The following is a 19,340-nucleotide window of genomic DNA, read 5'->3' on the forward strand; positions in this document are numbered from 1 at the left end:
GATTAGAGCAGCAATGATTCTTCTTTGGAAGACGATGACAGATCAGATGACCTTGCAAGCTCTTTTCTAGTACATGGCTTGATATATGCTGCTTCTAATTTTCAATGGCTACATAATGCACAGGAAAAGAGCACTGAAGTTCCTCTACTCAACATGAATGAAAAGTAGAAAGCTGAAATCACAAATGAAGATCAGAGTCCTCTACTGATAACCAAGCTAATCAATCAGCATTACATTTAAGCTATTGATGCCATCAGGACTATTCCTGGAGAAGAGTACCACCTCAGCCTGTCTAAAGACGACAAAATGTGACTCATGACCAAGTTATACAAGTATCACATGCATTCCAAAACCAAAATATTACAATGCAAAAACCTTCTAACGAAGAAGCATGAGTTTAAAGCTTGTTGACTGGCCCTGCTGCTTCTGTGGATGCATAGACTGAGACTGCCTTGCTAACTGATAAAGAATAAATAAATAAATAAATTCATAAATAAGTGAATTAATGCTACCTGGAAATGACTTTTATGAGACATTAACAAATATTTTTAAAGGTGTATTATGCTAAAGTTAATGACAAACATTGTGAGATGGACCAGCAAAACAAAACAAAACTTAGTGTGTTCAGTTGTCTGGCTTTGGAGATGGGAGATGTCTAAGTCTATAACATGACAACTACTCTTACACACATGAAGATGGCCTAGGTCCCACCAGAGATTACATAATGTCTTAGCTCATAAAAGGTCACCCCAGTACAACAGCCATGGGGTAAAGGTGAATTAGTCTCAAGCAGGTGAATTACGCTGATAGTTTTATTTAGCGGAATTTAATGGAAGAGTTTAACTTCAACAATGCCCTCAACTGATAAAGAACAACAGAAGAGCAAGCCTTACTGTTATAAGCCATTTGAGATTTCCTTACGCATCAAATTTTTTAAAGTTCAATTCTAAACAAAGAATTTTTACAATTTCTCTTGATGAGAGAATTGTTCTTATCCCACGTGTGAAAATGTGTCATATTCATTAAGAAATGCTACAAAACTTCCTAAAGCATGCCTTAAAATGGAGCTACACACCTGACTCCTAACTTGAGTCTATAATGCATTATCATTTCTGCACACTCTTCTGAAACAGTTGAACAGTTTAACTGGTTTACAGACAGCTAACTAGGGAGACAAACACACTGGGGTCTGGCCTACCCTGGCTACACAGAGTGTCTTCTACTTTTAAAAAGACATATTTGTGGAGTTTCACAATAACAGTGAAATACTACTGCCTGGTTTAGAACAAATTAGAAAGCTGCCGACCAACACAAGCAGCAATGATTTATGCTGCTTTCCCACTGAAAGTTATTATTTTAATAGCTGGTATGAAATTTTCAGGACTATCTTTAAATTCTATAGGTTAAATACAGGTGTTTCACATGCAGACAAAGATCTACCCTGCTTTACATCTTCACTGGCCTATTGAGCTTTAGAACATTTTTTATTAGACAAATGACAACACCACTCTGCCATACATAAAAGAAATGCAAAGGGATTATTAGTCAGGGAAATCTTTAGCAAGCCAATACTTTCCTTGCTGCAGCTGTTTTCAGAATGGAAGTGATCATTACTCAGACTTGCCAGAATTCCTGAAGGGGCGGAAAGTCATTCGCAGTTCACCATTTTCTGCCTAGAGACTGCTGGAGTCATGATACACATGGAAAAATCAGCGTATTACAAAGGTTACACAGGAGAAGAATTCTGAACTGGACAAATAGGTAATTTTCATGGCACCTCCTTCCATATGACATAAGTGTTCCTAAAGTAACAGAAACTTTATATGATTTTTTTTTTTTTGTGCTGCCTGAACAGTCACTATATATTTTGACTTTAATATTGCATTTTATTGCAGAAAAATAAAATTAGTGCCTGTTGATAATGACAATAGCTATCTGGCACGGAAAAATCCCTTCCAGGTCTGTGTAAATGGAAATAAGGATCATGCAATAGATGGGTATGTCTTTCCCTACAGAATTAGATCAGATGATTGGTATGAGAAGCAGCAGCACAGCAAGATAAAACGTATGCATAAAGAAATCACACTGGAGATCTGGAGTAACTTTGGACACTGTGCTCAGTTTTGCTTCTTCCTAGTACTTATCATGGAAAGGTGAAAAGGTTGAGGAAATACTAGAAAAATATCAGCCCTATTTAGAATACTTCCTCTGTGCACAACAGCAGCACTGCTGGCCATCATGAAAGGCGTATATGACCTTCAGCCTTTAGCCTCGATAAAAACTGTCTAACTGATACTGAAGGATTTTTTTGGCAAGCTCTAGGACTGAGACTAGTGCTTACTGTACAGTTTGAGTTATATTAGGGCTAGCAGCAGTCTTGTGTGAAAAAAAACAAAAACCACAAAAACTTCATTGCACTAGGAACAACAGTGTTGTTGGCTTCATATGCTGCCTGCAATATCAGGTATTTAAAGAGAATCTTGAGTCTGAGAATTTTATACATAATTGGATTTCAAGCAACAAAATTAGAGAGAAAAAAAAGTAACAGTATTAGCCTCAGCTTATTTCTTCCTAATTTGCATCTAAGCAGCATCAAGCAACAGAGCTGTTTATTTTAAAAAAAGCCTGTGCTATTTCATTGAATAAGATTACTGAAAGAAAATTAAAACCCCCTTGGGTTAGATGAATTCGGCCTGAAACTATCACAAATGTGCCTTACCCATGAACCCGTGATTCAGGGACAGAACATTTGCAATCACCAGCAGTGAGCTCAGCTTCCTCCATCTACGGCTCCCAGAGGCCCCCTCCTTCAAGCCAGGCCTACACACAGGCAGGGCAAAGCCGAGGGAATTTGTTTGCCTTGTGCATCTTACCGGAGTGCAGCTTTAATCTCCGAATGTTTGCAAACTGCTGGCTAATAACAACGGACCTTGTATCTTCTCCATCCCCTGACAGCCATTGTGTTTTATTGGGGTTATCAAAGCAGGATTACCTGGAGCTTATCAGCACAAAGCCACCTACACAACATTAAAAAACAAAAAACACAGATATTACTAGCATCATCTTGAACTAATAGTGATTTTTCCAACTAAGGATTCACATTTGCTTGCTTGCACTAAAAGCTGGCTAACCTGCTGAAACAAGCCAATCCCACTATTCCAGCCTATTCTGCCCCACCTCTAACAGGACATGAGAAGATAACGCAATTCTCCCCTTCAAATAAAATTGGTGCTTTTTGAAAGCACCAAAACCACTCATTTTATGGATTAGGGGGAAAAGGAATGGCTTCAGCTGAGGGCGTTGCCTATTCCACCCCTTCCCGCCACTTCTCCTCAGAGAACCAGGCCGGGCCCCAACCTGATGCCAGGGGGCGCCATCTTGTCTTCCTTCCTCACCCCTTCCACAGCCCCTGAAGCACCGCGGCGCCATCTTCTTTTCCTTCCTCACGCCTGTCCTTTGCCCCATCCCGGGTCTGTGGCCCCATAACCAAGGCGGTGCCACCAGCAAAGACTCGTTGCTCGTGCCTGCCCTGAAGATATGCTAACGTGGAGCCAGGAAGATGAGTTTGTGGTGACTTATTGTTAAACTATCTCACGGTAATTCTGGGTGCTGCAAGTTACAGGGCCCTCCTGCAGGGAGGGTCAGGCTTGATGCCATTGCTCAAGTGGCTCGTGAGGGAGACCAGGCTGTGTAGCATCACGTGCTTGCGGCCTGAGGGCTTTCAGCCCCACAAATTATACTATCATATTTTCTCTTGTTTCTTCTGACAGAAAACTTTCTGGGCCATGCAGTGTGCTTGCAGCTGCGACAGAAATGCCAGTGGCTGCAGACCCGTGTCAGCCTCGGAGCTGTCCTCCGGCTCTGATGAGGTACGTGGTGAGGGCTGGGACCTGGGGACAAGCTTTACCTCAGAGATGGCACCTACAGGTTCTTATTTTCCAGCCTCTTCACTGACTGACTTTTTGCCCCCCCCCCCCCCCCTTTTTTAAGGGGACTTCCCTGGGATCTGTTGCATAAGAAGGATTTCAACCTGAGGTAAATGAGAATGGATGTTTAAAATACCCATGGAAAAATTCACCTTTGCCAGGAGCGTGGTACTTTAAATACATAAATAAAAATATATTGGTAAATAAATTCCAAATGCAGCAGTTTCTTTGCCACACAGCATGAGTTACTGGTGCTGTATTTTGCAGCATGTTCTTACATTCCTCTTAAGACCCTCTTTACCTTTATTTCTGTGCCAATCTGACAGGTCTTCTGTGCTTTATTAAGCTTTCCTGGTTGGAATTGATTTTTTTTTTTTCTGTAAAAGTCTTTTCCCTGATCAAGGATTTTTCTGCATTAATGAAGCAGTATGTTCTTGTGTCTATAAATGGAACGGTATGTGCAACACAGCAAGTGAATGGGGAGCAATAGAGAAACCTCTAAGAAAAATACCTCTTCTACTAGCAAAAGCATGGAAGTGAGAAATGTTTTGCAAAATCATCTGTGTATGGGCAGTACCTCACTAGACGTAGGTTACCGTAATATTTGTTTTATGACTTTTGTGTTGTAATTCAACAGCGAAGCAGTATAGCTTTCTTGCAGTTATTAAGTTAGAACAATGTGATACTTAAAAGCATTTTTCATTTTCTATGATTTTTTTAATCCTGCTTAGGTTTTCTGTTGGCAGTCCTATAAATGTTACTAGCAGTGCGGTGTTGCTGATCGTGTTAATTGCTCTATAGAACTTGTGTTGATGTAGTGAGCTTAGTTTTGCTGTTAACACACATATCCATTCCCTGTTTCTGGCTTCCCACCAACGCATGGTGAAAGCTTACTGAATATTTGGCTGCCCAAGTTTAACTCATTGGCAGTATTTTAAAGATATAATTCGTGTCAGTACGATGAGACATTTGACTTTAATCCTTCAAAGAGACATTTAAAAAAAACCAAAACCCCCCAAAATAAACAAACCCCTTGTGCTAGATAGTTACAGTCGGAAAATCCTGAAGCCATCCCAGAGGATCACTAGTTCAGAGAGATGGCAGTACAGGACAATTAGATAAGAATTTGGTGGTTAGATGAAAGGAAGTGAGAACTCCTAAACCCTCACGGGAGCAGTACTAGCTGATCTACCATGAAATGCAAATGATCAAAATGAGTAAAATGTAAGTTTGTAGTAATTTTGCCTTCTTCGTTCTTCTTTTTGTCTGGAGGCAAAAAGATGACATTGTGCACTTGAGTAATTTATTTATTTAGTTTTTAAATTGAAGATTTATATATGGTTCTAACTAGTCTATAGTAGCTGCTTTACCCACAAGGTGCCATTAGAATTTTTTCCTTAAGGCATTTGTTTATGAAAACAATTCTCATTTATGGCAAAAAGATGTGTCTGGGAGACTGAGTGTATTTGCTGGTAAAGCAAACATACGGAATGCTTGGGAAGGTGGCAGTCTGAGGAGGAGGTCATCTCCTAACTTAAATTAATAAAACTTTCCAAGGGTCTGGTTCAGGTAAGGAGGACACCATGGTCAGAATGGTGGTTTTCCGATAGTGAAGCTAATAATGCCTTATGTTTTCAAATATGCTTATCCTGGGAAAAAAAAACAGCTACATCACTTGTGTGTTAATAGTGGAAAATGATGTTCAGAACTAACAGTGTGCTGCCCAGACAGTAATGCCTTTTGCCTAAAGCTGGGGTGGATTTTGCATAATGTGGTAGCTTTTGCAATGCTGCAGCCAGGTGAAAGCCTTCTGACTACTACCATGCATTTGAAAGAAGCCAACTTCTAATTTCTCTACTGAATGAAGTGTTGGAAACTTTAAGCGCTCATTCTGATGCGGGATGAAAACAAATATGAGACTTAAGTGCAAACATTCTGTGGGAACACCATAACAAGAGGACTGCTGTTTTTCAAACAGTAGAGTTTTTGGTAATTGTTTCCCTTCAGAGACTTGTTAGTAAAGCACAAGCACCTTTGTAGCCCTGTCCACAGCTGTGGGAGATGTGGCACAGCTGTGTTGCAGTGTTCCTAAGGATAGGATGCTGTACCACTGTAGGTCTCGCTGTGCAGCCCAGCGTGCCAAAGCTAACATAAATGTTTAGGCTAAGAGTTGTAGTCTCATTGTTCTCAAGTTTTTCCTCATTCTTCCTCTCACTCCTCCATCCTTCTATGTTCTGCTAAGGATACATGTTTCTGTCTGAAGGAATCCTGCTGGCTTTGCCTCGTTACAGAAATAAGCCCAGCAAACTTGCGCAGGCAGTTGTCTGCAGTGTGGTACCTGCGAGTTGGGTTCTTTCTAGCTGAAGAAACTTGTGACCTGTGTCCTGTTTCCTGAGAGGCTCAGCTAAAGCTTTCTTTGTGGAAACTGCGTGTTTGAGCAAGCCTGTGAATGAACTGCTTGCACGGTAGGAAGCATCAGCTGAGGCATTGGACGAAGGACAGAGAAAGTGCTGATTGGTGCCGAAAGCCTATCTAGTTTCCTGGACTCCTGGGATGTTACTCGGGTAGAATGAGGTCAAAATAGATTGTTATGTTTATGTTTTAAAACCAGCAGAAATGTCCAGGAAGGTAGAAATTGAAGAAACAATACAATGGATGGAGAGCAGCAAGATTCATTTGTTGCGCGAATTAGTGAATAAAGTAATTAAAGTTATATGACTGTACAGGCCCAGTGTACCTAATGGGAAGTGTCCACTGTTTTTAAACTGCTTTTGGGTCATGCTTCTACAGAGCAGAACTGAGACTACTTCTGATGAAGTCAAGCATTTTTTAGAGTAATAAGCATGCACAAAATCTTTTCCTTGGGGGTCCTCCAGGAAGCAATAGGAATGCAGATGGAGCCTTAAAAGCAAGGATATTGGGAAGGCCAGGTCATGTAACATGGGAGAATTGTATATGAGATCTTGAATACACATGTAATTATTAAAGTGATAGTATACTTGCAAGAACGCGGGTAACGTTTGTAAATTAGTGTTTGGACAGTAACTAGCACATTGGTCTGTGTGCAAAACCATATATATGATTTATAACAAATAGTAAACTTGCTTGAATAGAACAGCATCCTTCAAGGTGTGAATGACCAAAGCATCTTTGAAGATGTGCAGGATTTATATCATTACCCAGTTCTACCTAGTGACTGGGAGCAATGGAAATACTTCTGTTAACGTGCTGGTTATATGAAATCTCTTTCTGTTCCTGGGTGACTAAGTAGTTCTTCTAGGTAAGACTTCTCTTAATGCCATCATAATTGTAGCATGGCTTTTCCTGCTGCTTTGATGCTTTTTGCATTCTCTTCCTGCTCTAATTTTATGTGATAATGTTTATTGGGATTTGGGTGGCCAATTGTTTGGAAATGGATGACTCAGAATGGTGTAACTGTCACCAGCTATGTTAATATTTACAGAGCAATTAGCAGAATATCATAGTGTCCCATCCCTCCTCTGCTCCCCTGCCCCGTGTAAACACGGAAGCAATGTGACAGCTGTTATTTATGTGTAGTCAAGCAAGATGGTTTATAGCTCTGTGGCATCCAGTGCTGAATCCCAGAACTTGATTATGGGAGACTCAAGAATTCAAGGTGACTACCTGCTGTACTGAGCAGAAGTTTATGGAGGTGAATTTAAGAGGCAGAGCAACACATACCTTTTAAATAATGCTTCTTCCCAGGTAGGTCTTAGATCCGAAGCTACAGATGCAATAATTTCTTCCTTGTTCTACAGGTGGAGAAACTAAGGTACAGAACAGTGGTAAGTCCTGTCTGTCACTTTGGAGGATGGATAGGAAGAGCTGATAACTTGGATTTCTCAAGACTTAAATCTAATTCCCATGACTTCTCTAATGACATGGGAAATACCGTGGTGGACAGTAGTTTCAGGCACTTGCAACCTCCCCTCCATATTTCAAGGGAGTTGTGTGAAAGTTCAGATGGGTCCACATACAAGTTGCCATACAACATGCACAAACCCAGTTTTCTTAGATTCCTTTTGTGAATCTGTCACAAATAGTTCATGAGCTCCTTCCCTGCCCCCCAGAGAAGTGTGAACCACAGGATGGAAATTGATGGTGTAGAAGTGTTGTTAGCCAAAGCTGTAAGGCCTGAAGTGTGAAGGAAAATGCGTTTGAAGGCAGGTTTGAACTTGCTAGATTAACCTGCTGCTTTGCTCTTCAGATAGTTGCAGCTGGAGAAAAATCTCAAGTGAAAATGTTGTGGAGTGTGTTTGACTTCAGGTCAGAAAAGAAAGCTTTGTCAGTTTTTGTTTGTGGATGCCACTGTGTGGCTCCTGAAGGACCACAGGTGGTACGGGTTGGGGCAGTGGTGGGGGCCTTTATGTGGAGCAGCTGTGTTGACTTGAGGAGCCTTTGCCTTGTTGCAGGAGTTGAAACTGGGAGGAACTTAAATGGTGACAGGCAGGTACTGCCCTTAGCGTCCTGGTATGTCAGTAGGGGCCTTCAGCTTATACTTAGGGACAGCTTGGGCAGGCTTGGCTGGTTCAGGGACCATCACCCCAGTGGAAGCGCTGACAGAAAGCTGCTGGGCAAGTACCATCAGTGTGGGGTTTAAAACAAAACAGCCTGTGGAGCAGTAGGATTGGAAACGGTGTTCTAAACCCATGCTTGGAGATGTGGGGTTGGGGAATGGGAAAAGGAGTGGACAATGCTATCTGAGCTTCACTGACTTTTTTTTTTTTTTTTGTATGGAAGACTTTTATTTCTTTATGGTGGCTTTGTATTTCCTCGCAGGGACAAAGCCGGTATCTGAGTGGGACTGCTCTGCCTTGAGTACCTGTAGCCCTGGGGTTTCCAGCCAGTGCTGCAGTGCGTAGTGTAGGCTAACCTCAGCACTCTTAAACAATAAAACTGAGCTAAGCCAGTCTAGCTCTGCCAGGAATTGGAGCTTCAGAAAAACAGTTTGTATATAAAAGTGCCTTTGGGGTTCTCATGTTATGTTTCCCGTAGATGGTTGATGGATATGCTGTGCTACTATATGCAAGCCTATGGAGCTCTTGATCTCAACAACTAGACAGCCTATGTGGGCTTTCTGCCGCATGCCTGTGTGTTGTTAAAAACGCTTAGGGAGTTAGGTTCCACTCCACGTAGGCGAAGGGTTAGGAATTTTGATTATGAAATGGAAGAGGTAAGTTCATTTGAGCATAATTCCATGTTTTGCTCTTGAGACATAAGCATGTAGCTTGTAATCTTCTTTTAAGTTCTTTTATGTGCAATAATCTAAAGATGTTTAGAGTTTCAGTTCATTGCCAAGTACTTAAATCTATGATTAAGCATGTGTACAATGTAAATGGACATTTTTTTGAACCATGTGTTCCATAAAATATCAGTAGCACGTACAGTGCTGTAGGTTCAGGGATTCATTGCATCTTTGGTCTTTAAAAATATTCTTGTTTAAAAGGCCATAATATTGCTTTTCACTTGGTACTTAACTGCAGCTAGAAATGAGAGAAGGACATATGCACCGTGCTGTCTTCTGGGCTTTTGGTTTGGATTTATTTTGTTCTTTTTGATTACTAAGAAACCTTGTTAAAATAAAAAGAAAGTTTTCCCTGGTGAAAGAGTATTGAAGTTCCCTTCAGCTGCAAGAAAGAACTAGTGTAGAGCCAGTCCAAAAGCAGGGCTTGTTCCATGGATGAAGTCTTTGTGTTTTATCCCTGCTACTAGGTGTCTAGATTCCTTTCTTATCACAGAACAGCTGGTGTTGGAAGGGACCTGAATGGTCATCCAGTTCCAACCCCCTGCCAAGGGCAGGGATGCCACCCACCAGATCAGGTTGCCCAGGGCATCCTGGCCTTGAACACCTCCAGGGCAGCCTGGGCCAGTGCCTACCACCACCTGAGTGAAGAATTTCTTCCTACCCTCTAATCTAAATGTTCCCTCCTTTAGTTTAAACCCATTCCCCCTTATCCTTTCACCATCTGTCTGTGTGAAGAGTCCCTCTCCATCTTTTTCGTAAGCCCCCTTTAAGTACTGAGGGGCTGCTTTGAGGTCTTCTCTTCTCCAGGCTGAACATCCCCAGCTCTCTTAGCCTGTCTTCATAGGAGAGGTGCTCCAGCCCTCTGAGTATCCTTGTGGCCTCCTCTGGACCCGCTCTAACAGCCCCACATCCTTCTTGTGCTGGGGGCTTCAGACCTGGACATAGCACTCCCAGTGGGGCCTCACGAGGGCAGAGCAGAGGGGCACAATCCCCTCCCTCCCCTCCTCTGTTGATGCAGCCCAGGATGCAGTTGCCCTTCTGGGCTGCAAGCACGCACTGCTGGCTCACGTTGATCTTTTTGTCCACCAGAACCCCCAAGTCCTTCTCTGCAGGGCTGCTCTCAATGAGTTCTTCTCCCAGTCTGTGCTCATGCCTGGATTGCCCCAACCCAGGTGCAGCCCCTTGTACTTGTTGAACCTCGTTAGGTTCACGTGGGCCCACTTCTCAAGCTTGTCCAGATCCCTGTGGATGGCTTCCCTTCTTTCTGTTGTACTGGCTGCACCATTCAGCTTGGTGTCATCTGCAAACTTGCTGAAGGTGCACTTGATTCCATCATCGATGTTATTGATGAAGATACTGAAAAGCACTGGTCCCGGGACAGACCCCTGAGGGACACCACTTGTCACTGGCCTCTGCCTGGACATGGAGCCGGTGACCACCACTCTTTCTCAATCAAGTCTGGCTATTTTTTTAAGAATAAAGTGAGAAACTAGATTTTATTGGGTGGCACTACAGAAATCCAAGGAGGCAGGCAGCTGATGGCATTGACATCGCTGCGGTTTCGCTGCTGCTCTGTGATAGTTGCAGGCATTTTCTGCACCAGGGGAAGGCAGCAGCTTATGTTTGTTATTTACTTTTATACTGCATTTGTGTTCACGTGGGGAGGAGTTGACCTGCAAAGGATGTCTCAGAGTTTAACAGTTCCCCTCTCTGCTGAGGATGAAGCACCCTGGAAACATCAGATCTTGAAGCAGCTGATGAAATAATGACGGACGTGTAGCCACCTCAGGCGTCTTGCCGAGCTGCATTCATGGGTTCTGTTCTGTGCAGAGAGTTGTTCCTGTTCCCAAACTGCAATATGCAAGACCACGGTCCAGAAAATCCTAATGTCTTGGTGGGATTTTCAATTCCAAGTTTGGTGATGAGAGGACACAGATTTGCTAGAAAAGCATCATGTTCCTTTAGTTTGATACATTTCTGCTAGAAAATCTGGACTCTGTTCTTGTCTTCTCTCAGGCCCTTTCCAGGGCCTACAGCTGAGACCCCTCCTCACTCTAAACTTCCTCCCTGCTCTAACTGCAGTGAGGTTAAAGCTAGCCTCTTCAACTCTGCGGCTAGCAGAAGCTCAGAGGAATCCAGCTTCACAGAAGCAATTGTGATTACCCTATTACTTGTATGTCAACTGGTATCAATTAAGCGATTACAAGCTCATTCATCTCTGCATGCTTTGGGATAGACGAACTTTCAGTATTTCTTGGGGACAGAAATATGCAAGCAGCACGCTACAGTTGCAAGGGTCACAGCATGGCCACTGTCATTTGGAGGCTGATCACACAAAGGAAGGTTGTGCACGTTTTAGCACCCTTCCTGGCTGTACACAGTAACACCACCACATACAGTGTGTGTACCTGGATCCCGTGTACCACTGAACACGAGTGAAGTATTGTTTGCAAGAAAATCTTTGTGAATTTATGACAAGAACCCAACCTAGAAATTGGAAGCTGTCTTTCTTTATTAGAGCTTACTGCTTTGTATCCAGAATTTGATTTCTTTTCTACAGAAACAAATTGATTTTTAAACACAGAAGTATATCAATGTATTCATTCACCCCTGATTTATTTGGATAAATGTGACATTTAAATTCCATCCACCTTCAACCCTTTGCCCTTCTTATGGTAATTAATTCATACTTTGTTCCAGTACCACTCAGAACGGGCTTAATCAGTTGTGGGTGTTATCCCCAGCATCTGTGACGTTTGTGTAAAACCTGTAGGAGCCTGACGCTGTATGAAATTGCTCTCATTACACAGTTCATTTTGAGATTGAAGGTACCCCTGCTGCTCAGAAAACAGGATTAGGGTGAAGTATTGTATTAACACACTTAATCCATAACTAAAATAATATTCATTACTCCTTTCCTCTTTTAAAAGACAAATGTTTTATTTAAGCTGGGAGTGACCTTTCTGAATAGGACTTAAATAGTTACAATATGAAATTGAAGTCTGTAATGAAAAAGATTAGTTGGAGCTTGTAATACACCAAGATTATGTACCAGATAGGAGGCAGTGTCAGAGGTGTCGCCACTTTGTCGGAGCCGCTTCTCTGCAGCTGGCAAGGATAAAATTTTAATTCCTTTCTGAAATGTTGTTCTGTGGTGTATGTCAGAGTGGTCCAAAAACCATCTTCCCGGGATATGTCTGAGTTACTTGCTAGTAAGGCGCTAGTTTCTCAGACCGCTGACTGGCTGCTGGTATTTCCAGCCATGTCTGTGTTGTAGCCACGTTTTTTGGCTCACGGGCCGGGACTGAACTGGAGGACTCCAGAGCTCGAACAATGAGAGCCGACAGCTTCAGTGAACGAGCCAAGCTCCTGTCGTGGGTGGCTGTCACAACACACATGCTTTGCATGTTCGCTAGAGGATGGATGAAGAGCATTAGAGCAGTAATGCTGGGTTTTTCTCCATGCACAGAGGCTGTCTGTAGTCTCTGTCAAAATTACTTCTTCTAGGCTGGAAACAACCGTGGGATCTTTGTTGGCGAGCTTGCCGTGGCAGGGTCATGCTGGTGACTGCTTTTAGTTGAAGTGAACGCAAAATGGCTGCCTGCGTACAGCAGGGCTGCAGCATCGTGCAGAGAGAAGAAAGGCACAGCTGCTGTGTGCCTGCTTAACCTTGCAGCACTGCCTTGCCTGAATTTGCTAAACTCATCACATTGCTAGCCCCAATTAGGAATAAAAGAGGAATTGTATTCTTTTGCAAAGTATTAAAATGTTTCTAGTCAGAGAATGCCTTTAATAGCCTTTGGGATACCTCTTGTTATCCGAGACAACAAAGTCCTGCTGAAGCAGAAGGAAGCTTCACGCTTTTCATTCTGCTTTGGGAATGTTTTTGTGAAGCGCATTGTGGAAAGGCATGCACATATCTCTGGTTGGAGTTTGTAGCTATGGGATGACTGACTGGGCTGGGGGATGCTCCATGTTTATTGTCCGTTCTGCCTGATTCATGGTGAAGTTCTTCCTTCCTGCATATACTGAGCAGGGAATAAAAGAGAATCTCCCTGTTAAATATCTGTTTGGTATACCTGGATTCATTTTGACCCAACTTCACACACATAAATGCTGTTTTTCCAAACTATGGCAGTACTGATAGGAGGGGATAGTATGAGTAGAAAAACCTAAGAATTAGCAGAACAGGCGACAGAAGGAACAACAGTGAAATAAAGTTACCATTTTGTACAGATCTTCGTTTTATACACAAAGTTTTGCTGAATGTTGGTGCCTAGCACAGAACAAGAAAGAGAAATGGAGGGAAGGAAAAATCATACAATTCTGCAAGACCTACTATTTTTTTTTCTTGTGAAAAAAGCATCGGCCGAGCAGCACAGGATCTGGTCTGGGTAAGGAACGAGCCTGGCCAGAGCTAAACCCTTGGTCAGATAAGATAAGTGAGACTTCACATTCTCTGCAGCTTCTTGTGCCAGCAGGTAGAGGAGCCTTCTGTGTTTCTTTTTGGCTAGAGGATTTTGTGATGTAAGAACCATGGAAAATGGACATAGGGCCTTCAGAAGGTAGCTCTTTCCAATTTTTCAGGGACAGGTATCCAGGATGGTTCAGAAATGAAGTCCTATCTCTCTCTGAGAGATCATTTCTGTACTTAGTGGTGGAATTAAGATCTCTTTTATTTTCTTGTTCACCAATTGCCTTTTTTTCCATCTCTGTGTTAGCATTGGTTTGAATTGATATTTAAGATGTGAAAATATTTTGCCATTTTTGGATAATTTTCTGTTAACATGAAGCTGCTGTGGGAGAATGATCACAATTACATATTTTAAAATGAGTTTTCAGTTGAAATTGATTTCAGAAACAAGGGATAAAAGGAGATGAGCACAATTTAAAAAAACCCTCAAGTATCAATGAGCCAAATATTTTGGTTAAAATGCATTAATCTTGTGTTCAGATCTCCTTTCTTGTGGAAAGTGGGGAGTGGTCATGTGGAAGAACTGTTCTCTCTTGCAGAATTTTCTACTCTTCTAGTAAGCTTTCGGGGATTGTTTAAACGTGCTGTAGAATATCTGTCATTTTCTATTATCATTTTATAGGCGTTTATACGTCATTTATGAAGAAGCTATTCAATTTCATCTATAATAAATTGTAAGGGTCTGCTTCATAAAGGATCTGTATGTGACTGCCAAAGGTGTGGATTATCACGCAGTCCCCTTTAAATATCTTTCTGGGAAATCAGCGTAGCAAAAAATCTCTTGATAGGAATATGACTTTATTCTAACTGTGCTTGAGCATGGAAACAAACATAAGCTTTGCCAGCGAAACAGCCCGTGTAAAGTGAGTGCTGGTGTTTAGTCACTTGGTGTAGTTTCAGCCAGAATCGGGGTTTCTGATTACCGTAATGAAAAGAGATTGTATAGGCTGCTTGCCTCCCGTTGTGGGACGATGAAAGCAGTGCCATGTCAAATATTTGTGATGAGCGAGCTTCAATTCATGAGTAAAAAGACATGGGGTGATTTAGACCAGTGAGTAAGGATTAAAAGAAAATAAGGTGTTAAATGATCGGTGCCTTTTGGTTAAAGGGCAGCGGGGGGAACTGGCACCTTGAGGTGCTGTGTGGGTGGCTGTGCTGGGCCCCTCTGCCCTTGCTGGTGCATGCGGGGTGCTGGGCACCGGGCTCAGGAGAGCGCAGCCTGCTGGGTTCCCTGGCCACGGCACTCAGCTGAAAGGCCAAGGCAGGCCCTTTGTGGGGTGAGATGGGAGTGTTTTCCTCACCCTCTGTTCTGAGCAGGCTACTGCCAGGTTTTGGTCCTAGTTTTGGAGAGGACAGGGGAACAGGCAAAGAAAGTTTGATTGTAGACATTTCACGTAGCACAAGATGGCAGTAATGCTCTACTATTTTTACATTCGCCATCCTGGAGTTGAACAGACACTAAGAGCTGCAGAATGCAAAGCTGAGACTTTTTGCCTTAGAGATAACTTCATCTGCACCCCCCCCCCCACACACACTTTGTTCCATTCTTCCTGTTTTTCCTTGGGGTCCAGGGGTGGGATAGAATGGGAAATGCGTGACCTGAGCCTCCTTCCTCAAACCCACGCAAACTGAATCCAGCTGAGGTTGGTACTGTGCGAAAATCAGTTGCAACGTGCTTACCAACTCTCCAGTCTCTGCTAGATATCTGCTAGGTACAGGCCACGTGGAGCCGCACCGGAGGGGCTGAGATAGCACAGGGTGAGATCTGAGTACAGGGACCGTCAAATCATGCTGTGGTGTAAGTCTAATTCTCTGTTACTTACTGCAGAAAAAAGGTGTTTTTCCTCTACCAAGCTCTCTTGTGGTCTTCTTTAGAACGAATCTAAATAATGACTTCTTGGGGCCTTATCTCAGAAATGGCCTCCTGTTGGCTGTAATCATGTAGCCTTGTTCTCAGCTGGAGCGTGCAGTTCTGCCTTGGTGTATGCAGGCCAGGTCTGTGTCACGGGGGAGCTGCTCGCCACCTCTGGTGCCTTGTGGAGGTTAGCTGGGCAGACAGCTAACCACACGGCTGCTTGCTCCCTTCCCCCTGCAGCGAGATGAGGGAGAAAAGAGCAAGAACTCTTGGTTTGAGATAAGGGCAGCTTAGTAAGAGGGGAAAAAGAAAAAGGAATTGGAAAAAAATAAACAAGTGATGCACAGTGCAATTGCTCACCACCTGCTGACCGATGGCCAGCCAGCTCCTGAGCAGCAGCAGTACCCCCTTGCCAGCTCCCCCCCATTAACTGTTCAGCACGGTGCTGTGTAGCGTGGGACATCCCTTTGGGCAGCCTGGGCCAGCTGTCCTGGCTCTGTCCCCTCCCAGCTCCTTGTGCACCCCCGGCCTCCTCCTCGCTGGCAGGGGGTGTGAGAAGCTGGAAAGTCCTTGGCTTCATGTAAGCACTGCTCTGCAACAACTGAAACCTCAGGGTGTTATCTGCATTGTTCTCAGCCTAAATCCAAAACACAGCACCATGCCAGCTGCTAGGAGGAAAATTAACTCTGTCCCAGCCAAAACCAGGACATGCCTTTACCTTGTGTTGGCCTTTGCTCTGCCTTATCTTTCTGCTAATAACTCATTAATCGATTTCCATTATGGCCCTCTTCCTGAATTTGTCAATTCTGTGAAACAGCTGTTCAAACTGTTTTCATGGAAAATATGCTTTCATTCATTCAGAGACAGTGTTTGCATTCCTGTCATGAATGGGTCTGGGATTACTTATTTGAAAAATATCTGCATGTTATATGGGGAAAGAGGTACCAGAGTGGTGGCCCCAGCCAGACACTAGACACTGCAGGAGAAACTCTTGGGACAATTTTGTGTTCTCTTTTTTTTCCTGTACAAATTTTACAGAAAGGTGGAGTACATCTGATCACAATAACGTTGCCCATTGTTTTCCATCCAAGCTACAACACAACATTGTGTTTAAAGCCCAGACATGAGGCATCTTTGCCCGTATTACTAGGACAGCAATGACGGTGTTACAGTTTGTCCTGTTTTTCTGTAACCTTCCCTCCCACCCCCCGGCTATTTGGATCAAAGCCTTTCTGTTGGCAGTCAGTGAAAGGAGGTTTCTTGGGGTTAGGCTTAATCTCATTCCTCTCGATGAGGAAAACCCAGTGTTCAGCAGCATGAGGCCCACCAGATGTCACTCTTGACTTGCGGGAGAAAGCTGTTTGAGAAATCCCCCATTCTTTCTGCCAAACTGCTTTTCCCTTTGCACACTGCTGTGATGCTACCTTGGTGTGGTTGTCGTGTGTTCTGGTACAGCGTTTCTTTCAGCTGCGAGTATTGTGAGAGGAAAATGGAATGATGTTCCTGTGGTTGAATGTGCAGCATGCTAGTGATTTTGAGGAACACAAATTTAGTACAGTTTATGGAGATGACTTTTTCGGATGTGTCCACGCAGTGTTCGTGTGACAAAATGCCATGACTTGCAATGCATCTGTAATTTTCCTTTATTTGTCTGATTAACTTTCTAGGCAACGGATTACATTTCCACAGTTATTTTGGTACACTGGCAGCAACAGTTAATTCTTGCTGTATTTTGCTATGTAGCACCTTCCAAACGTGGAAGTGATGCCACCCTCATCCTGGGCAGCACGTACTGAGGATTAGATTTTGGGTTTCTTGCCTCGGGACTTGTCACCAAGGGTTAGCAAAATGTGCCTGGGCAGCTAGGCAGTGGCAGCGTGTAATTCATCTGAAGAATTGCCAGCTGTCCTGCTGCATCCCACAGTCCTTCGCAGCTGGAACGGTGCGAGAGCTCTGGGTTCTAGCACAGTGTTCTAGTTCTGCTGTGGGAGGAACAGTGCTTTGTTGGACTCAGGATGACTGGAAGAACATTTAGTCCTGATTTTTAAGATTTTGCTAGGTTCTGAGGAACTGGTGCACTTACTACGAGCTTACTTACGAGCTGCTCAATGCAGCCTGCAGCACTGCTTAGCCACAGACAATACGTGTCGAGTAATATCAAAGCCTGCACGGGTATTTTTGACATATGTAAGTGCATCCATATGTGTTTTTTGTATATGGTAAGAAAGTTGCCCTGAAAAACAGACTGTAACTATTAAACATATGCTAAAGCTCAGAGTTTCCATTAATTTAATATATCATGCATTGCTGGAGAATATACTGTACTAGCAGGAGATTCCCTCATCTAAGCAGAAATTGGGATTTGGGGTCTCATATGTTTTGTATCACTTCCTTGTCTTGACTCCATCTGAAAAAGTATTGAAGTGTTTTTTGATAAAGTTCCTCCTAGTCTCCCCTCCAAGTAGCTTCGCAAATTGTTAGGTTCAAAATTAATAACATGGTCCTTGATTTGCCAAAATGTAATGGGAGAAAGAGACTTTAGCACTCCAGGATGCGGAGTGGTTTTTGCTACCTGTGGGCTTCCCTCTTTGCTGTGTAGTGCATCTTGGGCGCATTTCTGAAAGGAAACCCGTCCACGCAACTGGGTGTTCTGGGTCAGGACCTTGGGGGGGGGGGGGTCAGAAGCAGTGGTTTGAGCCACGAACCCGAGGAGCATCCATTGGGATGTACTGAATGTGGCACGAGCCAAAGCTTCCTGGGTCACCCAGGGGTGGCTGGCACATTTTCTCTGCAGGAGAAGACATGGAGGTTATTTATATCTGTGCCCCCGAGGAGCGTCATGCTGCAGTGTGCTTGGACATGCCAGACTGAGCTGCATGTGCCTACTGGCCAGCAGTTACTGGGAAGGTGTAGCAGCAGGGACTCCTGCACGCTCTTGGGAACATGCGGTCAGGTCACTGGCTTGTTATTAGCTCGTATGGTGCTTATTATGTACTAATGCAACTGCCCACAGTGGGTATGTTAAGCTAGTAGGTATGGTATGTGCTGCTATATACACCTGCTAGAGGTTACAGCCACACCTTTGTGTTGCTGTGTGGGTGCATCCCGGGAAGTTTTTGTGCCAGGAAGTTTCAGGTGTGTGTGTGGTCCTTTGTGCCCGGCGCTGTGGTTGGGTCGAGTCTTTCAGGTCTGAAAGGCAGCAGAGATTCGTTTTATTTCCTCACTGTGCGTTTGGCAGGCAGGCAGGACATATTCTGCTGTCCTCCCTCCATGAGTTGTGACTATCACCTCCTAAAATGCTTGCGCCACTCGTAGAATTTGTAATTATTTAGCATGTTGTTTGAATGACACCTTTTGTGTATTAATTGTTGAGTCAGTGCAAATGGTGTGTTCATTCATGCATACGGACTTAAGCCTGCCATCCACCAAAGCAATTAAACTCCAGAAACACAACTGTGGCATCAGTCAGCAGTGTCAAAATTTGCTTGCGTAGCAGTGGATAAACTATTCTTTTCTCTTGTGACTTGTGCATGTGCTCTTTTTCTTCCTCTTGCGTGGTGTAGACTGAGAGCTGGATACTTGTCAAATGCTGTAACATGAAGTTAAACATTTGACTTGGGGAGAATGACACATTGACACTTTTCATAATAATTGCTTCCTACACTGGAAACCTCCAGCTGTTTTGGTGGAAATAACATGATGTGACTGTGACAATAATACAGTCCCAAAGCTTGTAGGCTGAAAATAGGAGCTTATAGATCTGCTTTTAGTTGAAGGGTAGGGTTTTTAACCTTTTTACTACTGATCATAAAGATGGTT

The 19,340-nt window shown here is 43.4% G+C and overlaps 1 protein-coding gene and 1 long non-coding RNA gene across 20 annotated transcripts in view; one reads left to right on the forward strand and one right to left on the reverse strand.

Annotated features, from left to right (window-relative positions):
* The window catches only part of LOC310884555, a 38,442-nt gene extending 35,040 nt beyond the window's left edge, over positions 1–3,402 (reverse strand). For 17 of the 18 annotated variants that reach the window (XR_014574257.1, XR_014574258.1, XR_014574259.1 and 14 more), the window contains exons 1-2: positions 3,132–3,252; positions 2,874–3,017 (exon numbers count right to left, since the gene is read on the reverse strand). This is a non-coding gene — a long non-coding RNA (uncharacterized lncRNA). Of the gene's footprint in view, positions 1–2,873; positions 3,018–3,131; positions 3,253–3,357 lie in introns of those variants that run through there. The other variant, XR_014574256.1, reaches the window with a different exon arrangement.
* A 55-nt stretch (positions 3,403–3,457) lies between these two features.
* Positions 3,458–19,340, forward strand: part of LOC310884554 (uncharacterized protein) — a 465,563-nt gene continuing 449,680 nt past the window's right edge. For both annotated transcript variants that reach the window (XM_083806496.1, XM_083806498.1), the window contains exons 1-2: positions 3,458–3,596; positions 3,771–3,869. In XM_083806496.1, the coding sequence (XP_083662622.1) occupies positions 3,786–3,869 (84 nt within the window). In that variant the 5' untranslated portion in view covers positions 3,458–3,596; positions 3,771–3,785. The remainder of the gene's footprint in view (positions 3,597–3,770; positions 3,870–19,340) is intronic.

Source organism: Anser anser (genome assembly GCF_964211835.1).
Source record: "Anser anser genome assembly, chromosome: 20".
Lineage (NCBI taxonomy): Eukaryota > Metazoa > Chordata > Aves > Anseriformes > Anatidae > Anser > Anser anser.